Source organism: Nelumbo nucifera, chromosome 8 (assembly GCF_055504915.1).
Source record: "Nelumbo nucifera cultivar China Antique chromosome 8, China Antique-T2T, whole genome shotgun sequence".
NCBI lineage: Eukaryota > Viridiplantae > Streptophyta > Magnoliopsida > Proteales > Nelumbonaceae > Nelumbo > Nelumbo nucifera.
The window spans coordinates 10,949,357-10,966,810 of record NC_142656.1 but is presented as its reverse complement, the minus strand read 5'-3'; the positions used below and the strand labels follow the sequence as shown (position 1 = coordinate 10,966,810).

At 36.8% G+C, this 17,454-nt stretch overlaps 1 protein-coding gene and 1 long non-coding RNA gene across 10 annotated transcripts; both read right to left on the bottom strand.

The window, feature by feature from the left end:
* Positions 1-406: 406 nt before the first annotated feature.
* On the bottom strand, positions 407-10,877 carry LOC104592236 (casein kinase 1-like protein HD16). Of its 9 annotated transcripts, none has more exons than XM_088892918.1 (18): positions 10,358-10,524; positions 8,938-9,338; positions 7,609-7,734; positions 7,424-7,497; positions 7,232-7,301; positions 7,017-7,072; positions 6,863-6,934; positions 6,671-6,765; positions 6,483-6,549; positions 6,264-6,393; positions 5,949-6,167; positions 5,738-5,868; positions 4,779-4,953; positions 4,579-4,669; positions 2,333-2,490; positions 2,036-2,224; positions 1,598-1,702; positions 407-928 (listed from the first exon to the last, which is right to left on the bottom strand). In XM_088892918.1, exons 1-17 carry the CDS (start codon positions 10,380-10,382, stop codon positions 1,643-1,645), a joined length of 2,139 nt encoding a protein of 712 aa, XP_088749044.1. In that variant the 5' UTR covers positions 10,383-10,524; the 3' UTR covers positions 407-928; positions 1,598-1,642. The 9 variants fall into 9 exon arrangements, with proteins under 9 accessions (XP_088749044.1, XP_088749045.1, XP_088749046.1 ...); XM_088892919.1 differs by having other exon boundaries at positions 407-633; XM_088892920.1 differs by having other exon boundaries at positions 8,938-9,420; positions 10,358-10,521.
* A 5,637-nt stretch (positions 10,878-16,514) lies between these two features.
* Positions 16,515-17,091, bottom strand: LOC104592235 (uncharacterized). The gene is made up of 2 exons (XR_734394.3): positions 16,856-17,091; positions 16,515-16,733 (listed from the first exon to the last, which is right to left on the bottom strand). It is a non-coding gene; the product is annotated as an uncharacterized LOC104592235 (long non-coding RNA).
* Between the last annotated feature and the right edge of the window lie 363 nt (positions 17,092-17,454).

The following is a 17,454-nucleotide window of genomic DNA, read 5'->3' as shown; positions in this document are numbered from 1 at the left end:
GCCATTCTGGTGGGTAGGACCAATCCAACGAGTTACTAGAGAGACCATTGATATTGTTGAGACCTCTAGATTTAACCATCAACTTTATGCTTCTGCTTGCTTGGAAAGCCAAACTCACCATGCCATATCCACATTTTGCAGCCACAAAAAGACCATTTGCATCTCTAACACAACCAGACCAAAAGACGAAGCCGCTTCCTTGCGATACCTCCATCTATGTTAACACTGTCAGGAATCAGCTAAATGGACAAGTATACAAGTGAATTGCCGTATCCATTTCAACGTCTCGGAGAAACCCAGTCAATGTTGGAGGAATTTGTTACCTAAAGTAACTTCCTTACACTGCGTTTGTTTGCCATGCCATGAAAAACAAATGCATGAAAGTACAGCAGGCTCTCCATACAAATTGAATAATTCTTGTCTCAAGATCTACATTCATTTAGTTTGTTTTGATGGGTAAAGTGCATCACAAAGACTTTGCATCAGTTTTGGGGATACAAAATTTCTACTGCCAGTGAGTGCAGAAGAGATGTTGCAATTTTATATTAGGTAAGGGTGTTGGCCGTTGGGTGCAAATTATAATTGCAAACAAATGAACCCTGATGCAATTTTTGCATCTGGTTTGAATTCGGCCTACAAACAAATGTCACATATCAGGAAGCGACCGTAAATACACTACCAAAAAATAAATAAAACAATCCTACACTAAAAATAGTGGTCAATTTGGGAAAATGCAATTAGTTTATTAAGTTCAGTTTGGGAAGAGTGCAAATACAAATATGTAAAATGAAAAACCTGTAGATGGTATTTCTAAGCCTTGTATTTGCACTGTACATATTTGTATCTGCACTCTTCGACCATGTCATGGATTCCCCACTGGAGCTTGTCACAGCTTCTTGATCTGTTTTCATTGCTCACCATCGTTTAGCTGTATGATGAATTCATTAAGACATTGTCCATTGGCTCAAGATAATCCAGCACTTGCATTTCAAACAAGCAGCCCAACTTTTGGCAGTTGTTTTAACAGTCAACGTAAAACAAATTGCAAGAGAAGCAGATGCTGCTACTTGATTATGAATCTGTTTAGGATTTAATGATATATGATGTTTGTGTTGCAGGACCTATAACCTGTGTGTTGGCTGAGCAATAGGTAGCATTTTTCTGATCTTACGCTAGACAGCAAAGACATGGAATTGGAAATAGACTGAAACTCTCGTCCTCTAAAAAAGAAAAGGAAAAAAATGAAAGAACAGACAACTGTCAATGTAGTCAGTATGTCAACAGGATACTGAAATCGAACTGTCAGCATTCAGAAAGTCTTCTTGAAAGGGGGTTCCATGCATACATGCTAGCTAACTATAAATCAAATGCTATCAGCAGAACAGAGGACCAGTGAATGAAAAATTACATTATATTCATGGTATAGACAATCAATAGAGTAAGACTGTATATACAATAATAAGCCTTTCCAGAAGGGTTTATGTCAACACAAACCCATCACAGAGTTTAAAATGGATGGTTATGTACACTCCAAATAAAAGGAAAGAAAAGAAAATAAAGAAAAACAAAATAGGTTGGCAGAAGAGGGACAAGATACCTGCTTTAAATTTTACATGCACCTTTCCCTTCAAAAAATCCAACTTCAAGATACCGTTCTCCCATAACAAATAGATGCAATATATAGATTTTTTGACCATTTATCCTGCAGCATTTCCAGAGTAGAGAAATATGTAATCAATTCCTTGAAATCACAAAAAGCTACCAGAGTTGTTCTACAACACTGCCCAAAGCTATCTTTGCAAACAGTCAGAATAGTGATATGTGAAAGTAGCACCCTTCAAAAAAGCAAGAAAAACCAGAGTGTTCTCAATTTGCAATAGACATTTTCTTCAGATTTGGAAAACCATTGTTGTCAGTGTCAGGGATTTCCACAAAACATCCAATGTAGTGGGTTTCAAGTTTGACAATGTTAACTTTCCAATGAAATCCAACATACTTTGATACTTGAAACAAAGTCATGACTGAGAAATCCTACCTTAACATGATTACTAGGAAAAGCAGATGTGCGCAATGTTTCTTGTGTCACATCTGGTGATTTCCTCTTGGGTGTACTGAGTATGAATGCAGCTTGATCAGTAGTTGCAGCAGCTGATGTAATCCTGTATCCGCTCTCCCATCGTCTATGGATTCCCTCACTTGGATAGAGGAAATCGAGTTCAACAACCTAAGGGAGGAGGTCAAACTACTAACTTTAAGAAACTGTGGCATGCAAATAACAAAGAAGCCTTCATTTCACTTCTTAAATAATGTAACAGTCTTCAACATAGGTTACCTGATTTGAGAAACCTGCATTTCGGGACATAACAATACCCCATTTACTACCTGCAGTCGCCATGCAAGTAACAAAGAAGCCCTCATTCCATTTCTTATTGATCCATTTGAAAGGAAATACATCACTAACTTTGTACGATTGTTGAGTGTATGGTGTCCCTTTGGTAGAAATTAAGGAAAGAAACATATCAGTTGCATCAAAATCAATTAAGTAACCATAAAATTGTTTCTTTCAACATTTAATCATCTGAAATAATTTAGGTTACTCTTTCTGTAGTGATGTTAATAAATATGCTAAAAACACATTAGAGGGAGATAACCATATTTAAGTAAAATTCCAAATGTATAAAATCGTTGTGTTGCATTCCATTTTTCTCTAAATTGGTGGCTTCATTGCCTGAATATCCTCTCAAAAATGAAAAAAAAAAAAAAAAACGTTTACAAATTGACATAAGCTCATAAAATGCAACCAACTGGGGCAAATGATACAAACTAAAATAATTTGAAGTCATCTGCATTGTGTAAAACAAACATAATACTCTAAACAGGAATCTCACAACTAAATTGATACATATTTTCCAGGTCATTCAAGAGTACTCTTTTTTTTCTCCCCACAGAACAAGTCTTTACCTTTTTCTCCCTAGAGAATGAATTTTCAGATTGAAGTTCAATTTAATTGTCAAATAAGCAAGTTAATCCTTTGCTCCTACATGGAAGGGGTTTAGATCAAGGAGATGGACATCCAATGATGTGAACAATTCTTAAGAAGTTCAAGACTATGATTTGTTGACCCGCAGAAAACAACTAATGTTTTCACTGGTCAAAGACAGTGCATTTCAAGTTAGAATGAATGAAAAATCAACCATCAAACTAAAAAAAAAAAAAAATGATTAATCAATCATCAAATTCCTCTCTTTCCCTGTTGCTTGCAATGTCTCTTTCCCATACACTTCGGATGGATTAGTGCAATGTTGTTCTCCCTACTCTTGCTTCTTTTTTCTGATCTGAAGCCTAGCCCATTGATAAAGATTTGATGAGAAAGGCAACCTATTCCATGCATGAATGTTGAACTGGTAGAATCAGTTGATCGCATGCAACGTATGTGTAGGTTTAAGGTGAGTTATAAGGAGTGTAAGCTCAAAAGTCAAAAGTGTATAAAATTTCAGAAAATCTAATAAACTATATTTTTAATTTTGATTAAAAAAACATATATGATGTTCAACCATGACCCATATAAATACAAACATATATGACAACTCTGTCAATGTGTGCTTGTATTACATTGCCAGTCCCAAGCCCAGATAAAAAGAAGGGTTGCGTCAGGGCGGCAGCTGGCATTAAAAATTTTGCCAACTATCATTGTCATGGATAATCGACCCCATATCATTTGAATAAGGCTTAGTGACATATAAGCCATAAGCCATGACATTTTACCATCAATTTCTATCAAAAGATGGAAGTTACAAATTTCAATTCCAATAAGCAAACTAGTCGTGAAAAAACTACATTTGCACTCTGGTGGATGCACACTCGAATGACGGTGGCATTTCTTCATTTGAATTAATAAAATCTTCAATGACCAGAGTCCATTTGGGAGGGCAGGTGAGAGAGAGCATCACGCTCTGTCTTCTCCAATAACCAATAATTTAGAAATTAAGAAACATGAAACAGAAAATACTGCCAAGTTTATTTTCAGCATAGAAAACTCAATCATTGGAACAAATATGTGAATTTAACGACAAGCATCAACAGAGATTAATTTCACAGCACTATTTAGTGAATTGCCCTCTGCACATCACATATTTAAGGTTCAACATGCCATTTCTCTATCTGTTTAATCAAGAATTTGGAGTTCTCAAGAGGATTTAACAGAGAAACTATAGCTGCATAGATCTCTGAGAAACTCTGAAGATAAAGAACAAAGCAACGAACAATGACCATAGATGAACTCAGTCTTTTACTTTTACTTTTTACCCCTATATTCTTATCAATAAAATTTGAATTATTTTCCATTGAATATCTTAATCGCGATATCCATTTAAAATAATTAAACCCTTCTCATCTTCAGCACCAATAAATTTAATCTGATGTAGGACTAAAATTCAGGCCTGATAAAGCCTAAAGGTGCCTGTAAAATCAGTCCTGGCAATCTGGGAACTCCCAATTTTTGCCACTTGAAAAACTTACATGAAATGAAAAAAAAATTATAGGCGCTTAGAAATCAGAAATGCAAATGCAAAGACTCACCCTTGGACATTACCACCACGGCACTGCCATTAGTTGCTCCAGCCACTGAACTGATATAGTAATTCTTATCCCACTGTTCCATAATCCAGTCCTGACCAAGATGCCAAGAAGAAAATTATTTTCTGAGAACCAGAGATACCAGAAAAGTTAACAAAATGATATCTCAAAAGATACATGTCATAAGCTCCTGCAATACTTACCTTGTGCAGGAAAATGGGAGAAAGGTCATAAACCTGAGACGTGAATCCTGTCCCTGCATCCATAATGATAGCCCACAGGTTTGCTGAAGATGCTATACAGCTAACATACAAGCCATCTTCCTTCCCCTTCTCCACATGCTGGCAAAGTCTCGAGTCCATCACATTATAGTGATACCTGTGGTGCCAAAGCACATATCACTTCCAGCAAAGGGAACTTAAGAATTTTGAAAAAAAAAAAAAGGGATCGTGTCCTAGTTCCTGGATTTTCTTTTCACTATTTTGATTTCAGTATAAGCATAAGAAATATATTGATATCTCAGAACCTGCTCCATAAGTTCAGAGAGAAGGAAAAAGGTATAAAATATAATTCAGGGTTCTCAAATTTCGCATCCTTATTTCCCATGTGAAATGTGGAGGTCCTTGTGTTGCAACCCATTCACTTTTTGGGCTAAGGCACATTGCTCAATTGGTTGATTAGACATTCCAAAACAAAAGTTCTCTAAGGTGTAAGAGAAAACCTCCCAATAAAACTGCAAGAAAAATCAAACATAATAGGAAATTTACTTGAGTCAGGGGCACCAAACTAAATATGTAATGTGTCTTCCTGTGGGTCAACAAGTCCATGGAAAAAGGGGATTCCATGGTGGAAATACCAGAAGTAACAACTACCATAAATAGAAAGAAAAAAGAAAAAAAAGTCTTTGGTACTTTCCAGTAATGGAAAATGTAACATGATGACCATATCAATCAATCATAAAGGATGTCATTTAATATAGTTCAAAAAAAGTACACTGAAATATGCAGTCTTGTTTTAATTTGTATTCAAAATTCACTAGAAGTGCATTCCAGGCATATTTTATAATAAATTGAAAAGAAAATGAAATTGATAATTAAACAGTTTATTCACACCCATCATTGCGATTTGAGATTAAGCATTGTTGATCAAAATTTTGAATTACCTCTGCTTCATTGGAGATCTGGAATTATAGACTGAGATCCACTGAGTAGCAGGAGTACCCAGCCGGACTTTCTTTTTAGGTTCACCACTGTCTTCCAAATCAACCAGTATCCTTCCTCTTTTCTGTCCCACCTATAGTGATGCATGAAAGAATTAGAACATTCACTCCCTTTAAACAGTGAACAATTCAACTTTGACCAGAAAAAAGCAACCTTGAGTACACCATCAGTTTTGATGGGCCGCAGAGATGCATCGGTTGCAATCATGTGTTCAAAAAGGGAAATAAGCTTTGAGTAGTTTGGTTCTTCGTCAAAACTCATATTGGTGACTGTTTCAAGAAATTGTTGGAATGGGAGTGGGCAGAAGCTACAAAGCATCTTAGGAGAAGTTGTCATCTTCTTCTTACAAACAAGAAAGCTTTTGTTATCTCCCTGCATGTTGATAGACCATTCAAACAATATATTAAAGAAAAAAAATAGATTATTAAGTTACAAAAGACAATACAGTTAAAGGATAAAATAACTTACAAGAAACCCTTGCCAGGGAAGCTTTCCTCTGAGGAGGAATATCAGGGTGTATGCCAATGACTCAAGGTCATCCCTTCTGCTCCCTGTCCTACCCAAATGAGCATGCACACTTGCATAACGTACTGTGCCCCTGAGAATGAAGTAGAACAGAATACTCGTTAGATATAGATGGAAGCATCAGATCACGAACTTCAATAACCAATATATAAAGTTACCAACCTGAAAACATCAGGCCTTTGGTCATAATCAACATGGCGACCAGATGATGCATCCTTCCATCTAGATGCTGAAATAGGCGTAATTACAATCCAATTGGAACACTTTGTACAGCTTGCTTTGTAGAAAAAATAACATAAGGAAATTCAGGTTATTGGAACTTATAATGTAGATTCTATAGGAATTTATACCCAAACCAAGGTCTACTAAATAGAGCTTCCTTTCATCAGGGGTGCCAGGCTGACCAAGAAGAAAATTCTCTGGCTTCACATCTCCATGAACGAAACTGGGGAAAACCCAAGAAACTATAATTGCATACACAGAAGAAAATGGCATGTCCATCTTATCAAGAACAGTAAATAACAGAAACTAATAGGAATTACCCCCTTCCGTGAAGCTTCTGCAGTATTGATATTGCCTCCACTGCTATACAGGCAACCATCTCTTCAGACAACCTGTAAAGAGACAAGGATGCTCAAATAACATAAAAGAAAATTAAAAGCATAAGAATTAAGAGAAGGAACTACGTTGTCATACATCTGATTATTAGAGTTCCAAACATCCCATAAACTTGGACCAAGCATGTCCATGACCTAGAAGTAAATCCCACAACAAAAATCACATATGAGATATCAATAAAATGCATGAGAAAAAATAAGATGGAATTTCTTTTTCAACAGTAATAACGAACAGGCAATAAAAAACCCTTCATAACACATAATCAGTTTGGCAAATGTAGAGGTTCAACTCACAAGAATGTAGTAGTCTCCTTGGCAGCCCTTGTAATGGACTAAGGGAAGCCCATAACAACCATTAAGCATGCTTCATGAAGAGGGAAATTAAAAGATATAGAAAATTAGAAGCATCAGTTAGGCAGAAACATATCAAAAGACTGGCATTTTTCAAAATAAATAAATAATAGCAAACATAACACACTGGCTTACCTGTAAACTTGCCACTCATAAGGAGGACCATGATTGCATCCTTTACTATTTCGATGCTCAAACTTCAAGGCCACCTACACAGTAAAATAAGTCTTAACTAATTTTTACATTTTTAGAGCTACCTGCTTTGGAAAGGGAAAAACAAACAAATATAAAATAAAAGAGAGAAGAAAAGTCTACAGTACCTCAAAGGCATCAGGTCCCGTATGCCCTGTGCCACCAGTCATCCTTCTTCCAAGATAAACTTGTCCAAAACCCCCCTTACCCAATTTTTTTTCTATCTTGTAAACAGGGGAGTTACCTAGTTGTACCTGTAAAGTAGAGAAAGGCTCATTGTTTGCAGAAAATGATACAGAAAACAACAAATTGTCTAGTGGGAAATTACTTTTATTTTGTTTTGTTGTAGTTCCAATATTAACAACCCTATGAATGCACTGTACTATTGGCAAATAAGAATGAGGTATGGCAACAGAATATTCCAAGGGGCACAAAAATCAACAGAACAAATCATTGATTGTGTAGCCATTAAAGTCATACATTGGCTGAAAATAAGTGATTTATTTAAAGACTTTTCAGTGGATGATATACAAAAGGGCTGGTCAGCAGCAGCAAACTCTTCAACCAGGCAATCTGTCATTCAGCCCTCTTGGACACCACCAGCACAGCAAAGGGTAAAATTGAATTTGGATGGAAGCTCCATGGGTAATCCAGGATCCTCGGGAGCTGGGGGTGTTTTTAGGGATGGGGAGGGCCGAATGGTGGCACTATACTCTGGTCCCATAGGAGTGGTAGACTCTTTGAGAGCTGAAATTTTGGCTCTCCTACAAGGCCTGAGATTTGCCAAGCAATGGGAGTTTCAGAACTTGGAGGTGGAAGGAGACTCTAAATTGTTAATAGGGTGGCTGCAAACAAAGAAGTTGGGTGTATGGAAGTTTAGACAGCAAATAAGGGAAATAATATGCTTGGCAAGGGAAGTTGGAGTTACATTCAAATGGGTAAGGAGATCGGAAAACTCTGTGGCAGATAGCTTGGCAAAACAGGGGACCTTCGGGGAAAACTTATTTTGGGCTGTACTGTAATTCTTGATGTTATTTTGGGGTCAACACTCTTTGTCTGAGTGGTTGACAGTGTAAGATGTTTATTTAATATTCTTAATGAAAGTTACCGTTTTCAATCAAAAAAAAAATAGATACACGAATATCCAGTAGCCACATGGTTTTACTTTCCCTTAATCAAGTACTGAACCATTTCCTGTATTGTAATATTTTCTAAGATTTATTAAATTAACTTAATGGCTGTGGTTTTTATTGAATGTCCATGGCCTGTGTCTAACCCACTAAGCAAACCAAAAAACAGGATCTGTCTAGTGTGCAAAATTTACAGGTGGAGCAACATAAAACAGTGGTGGCTCAGCATGTTGGACAGGAAGGGGAAAAAGTGTACAAAGAGTAATTAGGAAAGGTGATTCCAAAAAAAATGCAAACAACAGCACAGGAAGCTGCAGAGATACATACCCTCTCAGGAAGAGGACTTGAGTTGCCTTCCTCCTCAACAGCAACTAACTTTTCCATGCTCTTCTCTGCCACCACCTCATTGTGAACTGCTACCACCTCTCTCATTGCTACATCCAAGCCAGTTGCAATCTGCTCCTCTATCGGCCTACCCAAAGGCTGAGAAGGCTTCTCTGGCTTTGCCCCTTTGGCTCCCCGGCCTCTACCCACTGCTCTTGCCCTTGGAGAAGCAATGGCTTGCTTAACTGGCTCGACCAGAGGTTGCTTTAGTATGGGAGCATTTGAGCCATTTCCCCTTCCAGTACCACGCCGGGTTGCTCTCACTGGATTTACAGCAGGAGTTGTTTCGAGATCATTGACCTGCTTGGATCTCAACTGGGCCTGGCGAGCTCCACTTCGTAAATCTGGCATTTTTCTCCCATGCAAAGATTACCACCTTGTTCTAAGTTTATACTCCAATCTCAAATGATATTGATTGATTCAATCCTAAGTATCAAAAACAATGAACAAATCAAGAAAAGAGAACATCCAGTGGTTGTTCAGTGAAAATCTCAGTAAAACATTTCCAGGTTCAAGATGCCACAGAGGCTGATATGGAAAAAAAACAATTTTAAACACTTGAAAAGAAAAACCACCTCTCAAGCTTCAGGATTGGAAAGATCAAAGTGCACATCACTTCAAATACGCACCAACTATTTCATCACCCGAAGTAAAGACCACATAATCCAGTTTAAAAACCAATGTCAAAAGCATTTCCAGATTCAACATACAAGAATCTTGCAGATTCAATAACTTTTAAATAGGTTTATCATCTTCCAACAGAAAGAACCCATTTTGAACCTATGGAGTTAAAGAGGTTGATCTATGGAAAATGATATGTAGAGGCCATACTTCTATAGGGGCAATCTCTTCTATATCTGTAGACACAAAATTATCATAGACAGACACAATTGCACGACAAATCAAATACTAGAGGAAACATTAATCTAGCACACAAGTGTACTCTGGAGAAAATCAACATATCAGATAAAGTTCAAATAGTTCTATGCAAAACAAAGACCAGACTAGAATCACGAATGTTTACATGGTTGGGTTAAGAAAAACTTGTTTATTAGAAACCAACTTCAATCAGAAGATGTTGAATGGACTGATTCCAATTCAAACAAATTTCAATCAAAAGGTGTTACATAGACTAATTCCAACTCACATCTAACCACAAACCCAACATCAAATTATCAATACAAAAGTCCCCTTCATCATCAAAATTTCAGACCCAAATCAATTTTAGTGCGCACTAAACATCTGATCATCCATGAAGCCGAAGCCATTGATTAATACAAAAACCAGGAAAGGAAAGGAAAACGATCACAAATCAGTCCGTCAAATATTAATATTTCAACACAAAAAGGCTCAGAAGTATTACCAGATAACTCAAATTTGTCTATCATAGAATCCTTTACGAAAACTAAGAACACCCACGTCAATCGAAACCCAGTCTATCATCTAAACAACCAAGATCCATCTGATCAAATACTCAACATATCAATCAAAGCTCAAAGCTCATGTACATATTCATAGAAACCAAATGTACCATCAAAGAAAATAAAACGAAAAATAATAAAAAATAAACATGGGTAAATTTGTTTAAGCTATACGTGTTTCGATATCATCCAATAGAAGAAAATACTTACAGACATAATAACAAAGTTAAAATGTATACATACCCAGATACCCTTTGAGGAGATAAATAAAAAAAAAAAAAGGTATCTTTATCCAAAGAAGATGAAACTAGGAACCGCATAGAAGAGAATGATGGTCGCTGAACGCTGTGATGCTGTGAGTGCAAGGCATGGGCTGGCAAAAAGGTTGCGCACCTTCTCACCTTCCCTCCATGCGTACGATAGTAAACCTTCCGTCCATGCGTACGATAGTAAAGTGCGAGTGCCACCGCCTCCTTAATTCTTCCTACTAAATACTAATCTTAGAAAAAATCATAAAAAAAAAAACTTCCCTTGTTGCGTGCATGACTTGTGGCATATGACTGTATCTCGTATTGTCGTAGACGTCAATGGTGGACACTCGTCCAAATCCGTTAGATCGGTATCTTTTATCTCCATTATGTACCAGCCTTCATGATGAATCGGCAAAGTAAAAGATTCCAATCGGATAGTCAGGTGATAACCTGCTCTGTTGATGCAGCATTCCACAACGTCGCTTTCGCGAAGGAAGTCACTCCACGTGCGACATCCGTACATTGCAATATGTATGAGTGCTGCTAGGGCTACGTGACCTAAGTAAAATAAGCCTCGTCACCGTGTTACGAGTTACGGAGTATGGTTATTGGTTAGATGGAATATATATTGCGTGCTTCTCGTGGCCGACGACGATCCGAAGGGTCTCACGATGCCACGGCCCGCAACGTGAGCATTTATCACGTGTGATTGCCTTAAACTGTTCTTTACGTGACGGAGGGTGGAGGATGGAATTACAAATTTGCAAGAATAAATAAACAAATAAATAAAATAGGGTGGAAGGAGAAATGATGGGTGAACTCTGTTTGTGCTAAAATCTATGTTGCATGTATCAAAATGTCATACGTTTAAGATGCAAGGAATCAATTCATTTTGTTTATGAATTACAGTATTAGTCATTTTTATTTCAATAATAATATATAATATTTTGGTCATTTTTAGTTTAGTTTAGTTTATTATATTATTCAATTCAATTTAAAAACAAATAAATCAAATTCAGATCTACCTATGTCTAATTACATTGAATTTGGGGTGGTATTTTGAAAAATGATTTAGAAATGGACCATTTTTTTTCCATGAGATAGAGAGATTCAATCGTCTAGGTCAAATGAGTTAAGTCACGAGATCATAAATCAAGTAATGAATATGTAAGATAAAAGATAAAGAAAATTACAAAAAAAATAAATGCAAAGAAGGGCATGCCAAATGTATACATCCATATCAAATTGAAGTGTGATAAATGAGAATTCGATAGAAGTAGCTAAAAATACAAATAAAATAGAAAAAATAATATTGGACCTATAACCCATTGATTGAGTCAAACAATTTAGTGGTTCAGATGAAGGTCATCAAGTCATTGACCAAGTCAAGGTTTCTTTGCAAATAAATAGCTCAAGAGTAAAACAAACCCATAAAATCAAGCATCAAGCATCATGAGAGTGTTTGCAAAGTCTATGCTCGTACACCGGTTCAGTAAGCGGTCTTTAGAATCAATGCCATTTCCTGAGAGGCATTTTTTCAAAAAATCATGACAAATTAAATTTCTAATATGTGATGCCGTTTTATAAGAAAACAACATTGATGCCAAACACCTAAATATTTGGTGATAACTTGAACTCTATAAGGCCCGTTTTGAATAATACAGTACTACTACACTTATACCCCCGAATTGGTTTCAATCAATGCAAAACCCGTTCCAACAGACTTTACAGCCATGCATTGGGAACGTCCACATACTTCTGTATCCCCCCACCTCCACCAAAATTTGATTGGTAGCAACTAGCAAGATTCAAATTCCCGTATTTGCAGGAAAGAACCATCTACCTAACACACCAACAGAGCCACCCCTATGCTTTGTGGCTGAAGGCTGAAGCTCACCACCTTCGTTTCACCTTCCTTTGTTTACTCTTCTGCCCATGATAGCAACCCTTTTTTCTGTTTTCATTCCCCAACATTAATTGGTCTCCTTGGCCAATAATACCGCGAACGATCAACTCCAGCTCTTTCCCTTTACTGTGGGAACCATCCGATCGTCATCCCCCATCTTCTTGGTACAACACGTGGCAGCTTAGGATTGCATCTCATTGCAGGTACAACGAGGGCACATTTATTGTACCATGCTATAATCCGGTGGCTGCAGGTCGGGTTTTATCCAACCCTAAGTTTTAAATCCCAACCCTAACCCAATTTGACCTTCATCCCGACCAATCCAATCCTAATCCTAACCCTAACTAAATTCCTTCAACCCTAACCTAACCCAACCCAACCCGAAGTCAATTTCGAGTTGGGTTGGGCTCGGGTTGGACCCAACCCAACCTTCTTCCCATCCTTTAAAATCTCATAGAATTTTTCAATTTTACATCTTAACTCAACTTTCACTATATATATTAATCCTATGTTTCATTAGTATTTGTTTGTTGACGTTATTTTATTTTTTTGTTCTTTTAGTACAAAATTCAGAAAAACAAGTATTATAAATGACTATAGTTTATTATGAGTTATGACTTACGATAGATCATTCTTGGGCAGCAAACAACATAAAGGAGATGAAGAATAAAATTTTCAAAAAAACATAAAATAATGTTATTAAGGTTTTAATCTTTATGATTAGGATTAAGTGAAGTGGTTATCTTAAAAGAAATACATGATACCATGTAGTGGGGGCTATACAAATATCATCCATCTAAACAAACCAATGTATGTTATATATTACATATAACATATATTTATATATGACATATACTATAGAGTCGAGTTCAGGTTGGGTCAGGTTAAGGGGTCAACCCAAAGTAAAGTCAGGTTCATGAATTTCAATACTAATCGTAACTAGAACATCGACTCGACCCAACCCAACTTTTTCGGGTTGGTTTTGGGCCAACCCGGCCCAAGTTGCAGCCTTACTTTATAGGTTTCCCTTTGATTTTGTTGTCCACAGGCGCCTTTGACTAAAATAACAAATAAACCATGACTTAATTTTTATATATAAAAAAGTAGACAATAAATATGTTGGACTTAAAACTTCCTCCTTCCACTGCCTCTCGTTTTTATACTAAGGATTAAAATGTTGATATGTGAGTATGGGTGCGTATCCTTTTGGCTGATATGTTGTATTTTTTATTTTTCTTTTACTTTTTTTATTTTATAGGTATTAAAGGATCTCATTCATCATCTTAAAGTTTTAATTGTTTTAAAAAAATTGTGTAAGTGTATTTAAATATATTTGAGTATATCATACAAATCATGGTTTTCCAAATCGGACCGGACTGAACGGTTGGACTGGAAAATCGGGAACTTGTCAGGTGACTAGTTCCATTTTACCCCAGAACTGTTATTTCCCCAAAACATTGATTTGGTCAGAAAACCATTGACTCGGGCATTCGAATTGTTCAACGGTTTGGCTGGTTTTATTTTTTTATTTTTTTGTCAAAATGAGCCATCCGTTCGGTTTGAACAACCGGACCGTTCAACCCAAGAACTGGACCCCTGATTGGTTCATTGACCAGATCGGTTTTAAAAACCTTAATACAAATACAATATATCCTATAATATCGGTATTTTAATCAATTAATCCTTAATAATACTAAGGGTTAAAACTTGGTTTATTTTTTATATTAGTTATATATGAATGGAATGACTAAACATTTATAGTTTATACAAAAAAAGTCCTATGATGTATATTGTTTAGTGATATTATAATACTTGATTGATAATGAATTAAGTGGCTGGATGGGAGGCCCATTTCCACTTTAGTGAATAAAATAATAGGGTTTTTATAATTCAGTCCGCCCTTAGGTGGAGCTAGGATTTCCTAGGGGTGGACTGAATCCTGCCCGTGGATTGATGTCAAATTCACGGGCAGGATGTGGTTTATAGGGGTGGGGGGCTGAAAAAAAAAATTCAAGGGGGATTGCAGTCCAAAAATCCTTAAAATAATTAACTAATAAAATATTCGTAGGTATAGTAATTTATCCAACTTTTCAACTTTAGCCATTAATGAGCCATTTTTAAGAAAAAGGAGCTATAAAAATAGCATCAATCGGTCAATTTATTTGTCCGTGGAGAAGACTTTCATGAAGACAATAGGTCATTTAGGCTCCATTTGTTTGTAATACAAACGTTGAATTGGGGTATTGTGTTTGTGAGCGTTTGCTTGACATGTAAAAAATGTATTTTTCTGACATTTTTGTATTCTGAAAAGAGAGGGGAAATCTATGATGTTGAAAAGATATGGCATGCAGTATGGAAAGAGTTTTGACCAATTAAAACCCACCCATAGGGGTGTCAATTGGACTGGATTTGGTCCATTCTGATCCAGTCCAATGTGAGTCCATTATAAATGACTAGGTCCAATCCAGTCTAATAAATGTTTTGGGCCATTTTGGACTGGTCCAATTCAATGTCTAAGCCATCCAATCTGTTCAAATTTGTTTTGATTTAAATTGGTTTCAACCCAAACCTGGTCCATTGACACCTATATTCTTATCTTATATCAATGACCAAATATTGGCTTAATCCAACCCAATCCAATATAAAGTTATTACGGGTGGACCAGGTCCAATCCAATCTAATAAATATTTTGGACCGGGTTGGTCCAATCCAATATGTCTTATTGGTCCATCCAATCCGTCCAAAATTGATTTTGGACTGGATGGGGTCCAATCCAAAACCGGTCCATTGGCACCCTTACCCACCCATGAATTTTGATAAATAACACCTTATTTGCTATCACGTTTATGATTTCAATTTATTGGTTTGTTATTTTTCGGATATCATATCTTTTTCATATCATAGTTGAACCCAATTTTTAGATACAATTTTGTATTCTTTTGATAATCAACTTTTTAACCAAAGTTAAGGCATTGGAGTATAAGGCAATTGGAAACAAGATAAGTGCAAAAATGATTTAAAATCTGAACCGTATTTACATCCATGAAACGAAAAGAAGAGGGTAAATATGCAATATACATATTTACATTTGCATTGCAACCAAACGCAGCCTTAGTTTAATCACTTAATTGTTTTCAGATGGTTGCGAAAAATGTGCCTTACAATCAATAGGTTTTGAGTTCACTTTCGCTCATTCAACGATGGACGAAAGCATCCGTCCCAAGATTTTTATTGGGCCAGCTGGATCTATAAATCCACGTTAGAATTGCTTGTCCCAATGCGTTTAAATGAGAAACGATTGGTTACGGCGTTTGTCTAACGACGTCAGGTTAGATCTAATTTGAATAACTCCAACTATTTTCAACTTTTACAGCTTACATCTATTTGGCTTGGGTTTGAGTTTTTTTCCCAAAATAAAAAAGAGAAGAGGGAGGCCGAACTTACTCCTCCCCATCACCATTGCAGAGCGCATGAAAAGCACAACCATTTCCACAATACTCCAAGTAATTCTAGATAATCTCTGCTGATGCTGCGCACAATGCGATCAACACTATTGACCCAAGAATCAACTGGATTTGAAATACTCTTCAAAACTGAACCTCTTCAGTTTGATGGGTTTGTGATCGGTGATTGAAATATTTGAATTACCTTTTTGGAGAAATTGTCTTCCCGGTTATTCGTTTGTGATCGGTGATTGAAATTTTTTAGCCTCTATTAGTGCAATTTAATTGGTCTAAACATGCTTTAAATGACTTTTCTTTCTAGTGACTGTAATTTCAGATTTCTGAGGGGGAATACAGTCCATTTATCCCTTTTCTTTTTCTCTGGAATCCCTGATCGTGTGTGGAGGGTGTTTGTCAGGAACTGTTGCCAAACTGTTCGCTTTGCTACGGTCAAACTCTCTCTGATTTATGAAAAGAAGAAGAAGAAGAAGTTCCAATCTGAGCTATGTGAAATGAAATAAATAATATTCCAATCTGTGGTACATTACATATACAAAAATAATGAATCTCTCTGGATGTGAATATTAAGAGAAACGCACGATTGATTAAATAAAAAAAAAATCGAGGTAGAAGAGAAAAGAAAATTAATGTAAGGTATAGGTGATGACAAGGGCAAGAAGTAGAAGTATGCACGCAATCCCTTGATCAATTGCCTTGCCTGCACAGAAGATGAGACAATACGTGAGTGAATGAAAGCTGGGCTTACAACAACTACGCACATAAGAAGAATGAAAGCAAGCAATTGAGAGATTAATTACTAATAATGATGAAATATATTACCGCCGTTAGCCGGAAAACCCTCCGGCGCGGGTGAAGGAGCGATGCCCTGGCCTTGGCTTACACTCAAAAGTGCCATCAAGAAGAGACCGACGATCGGTAGAGCGTAGAATCTGATGGAATTCATTTTTGAATGGAATCACAGGAAAAGAAAAGAACAAGAAGTGGAGATATACGACAAAAACGAAGGAATTCAAATTAACAGAACAATGATGTCTCAAGAAGACTCAAAGAGACGAACTGGAGTGGGGAAGCTGTTTATCTCTCTCTTTATATGTATGTTTTAGAAGGCTATGCCTTCTGGGAAGGTGTTGCCGTGGCCGTGTGGGCATGGGGTTGAAGCAACGCGGTCAAGACTCGGGGTGCGTATGATAAACTTGAACAGTGTGGGCCGTGGGCGGCTTGTTGACTCGGCCAACGCTGACCGACTGTGAGTTTGGGTGGGTGGCTCTTGTCTCTTGTAATGCGAAGAATCGCGTTGGACAGTGTTGAGGAGAACTTTTGGAAGCTTGGGAGGAATGAGAAGACAGTTATTTTATTTATGATGAATAAAGTTGAATAATGAACAGATTAGGAGATACAAATCACATTTATCTAGATAA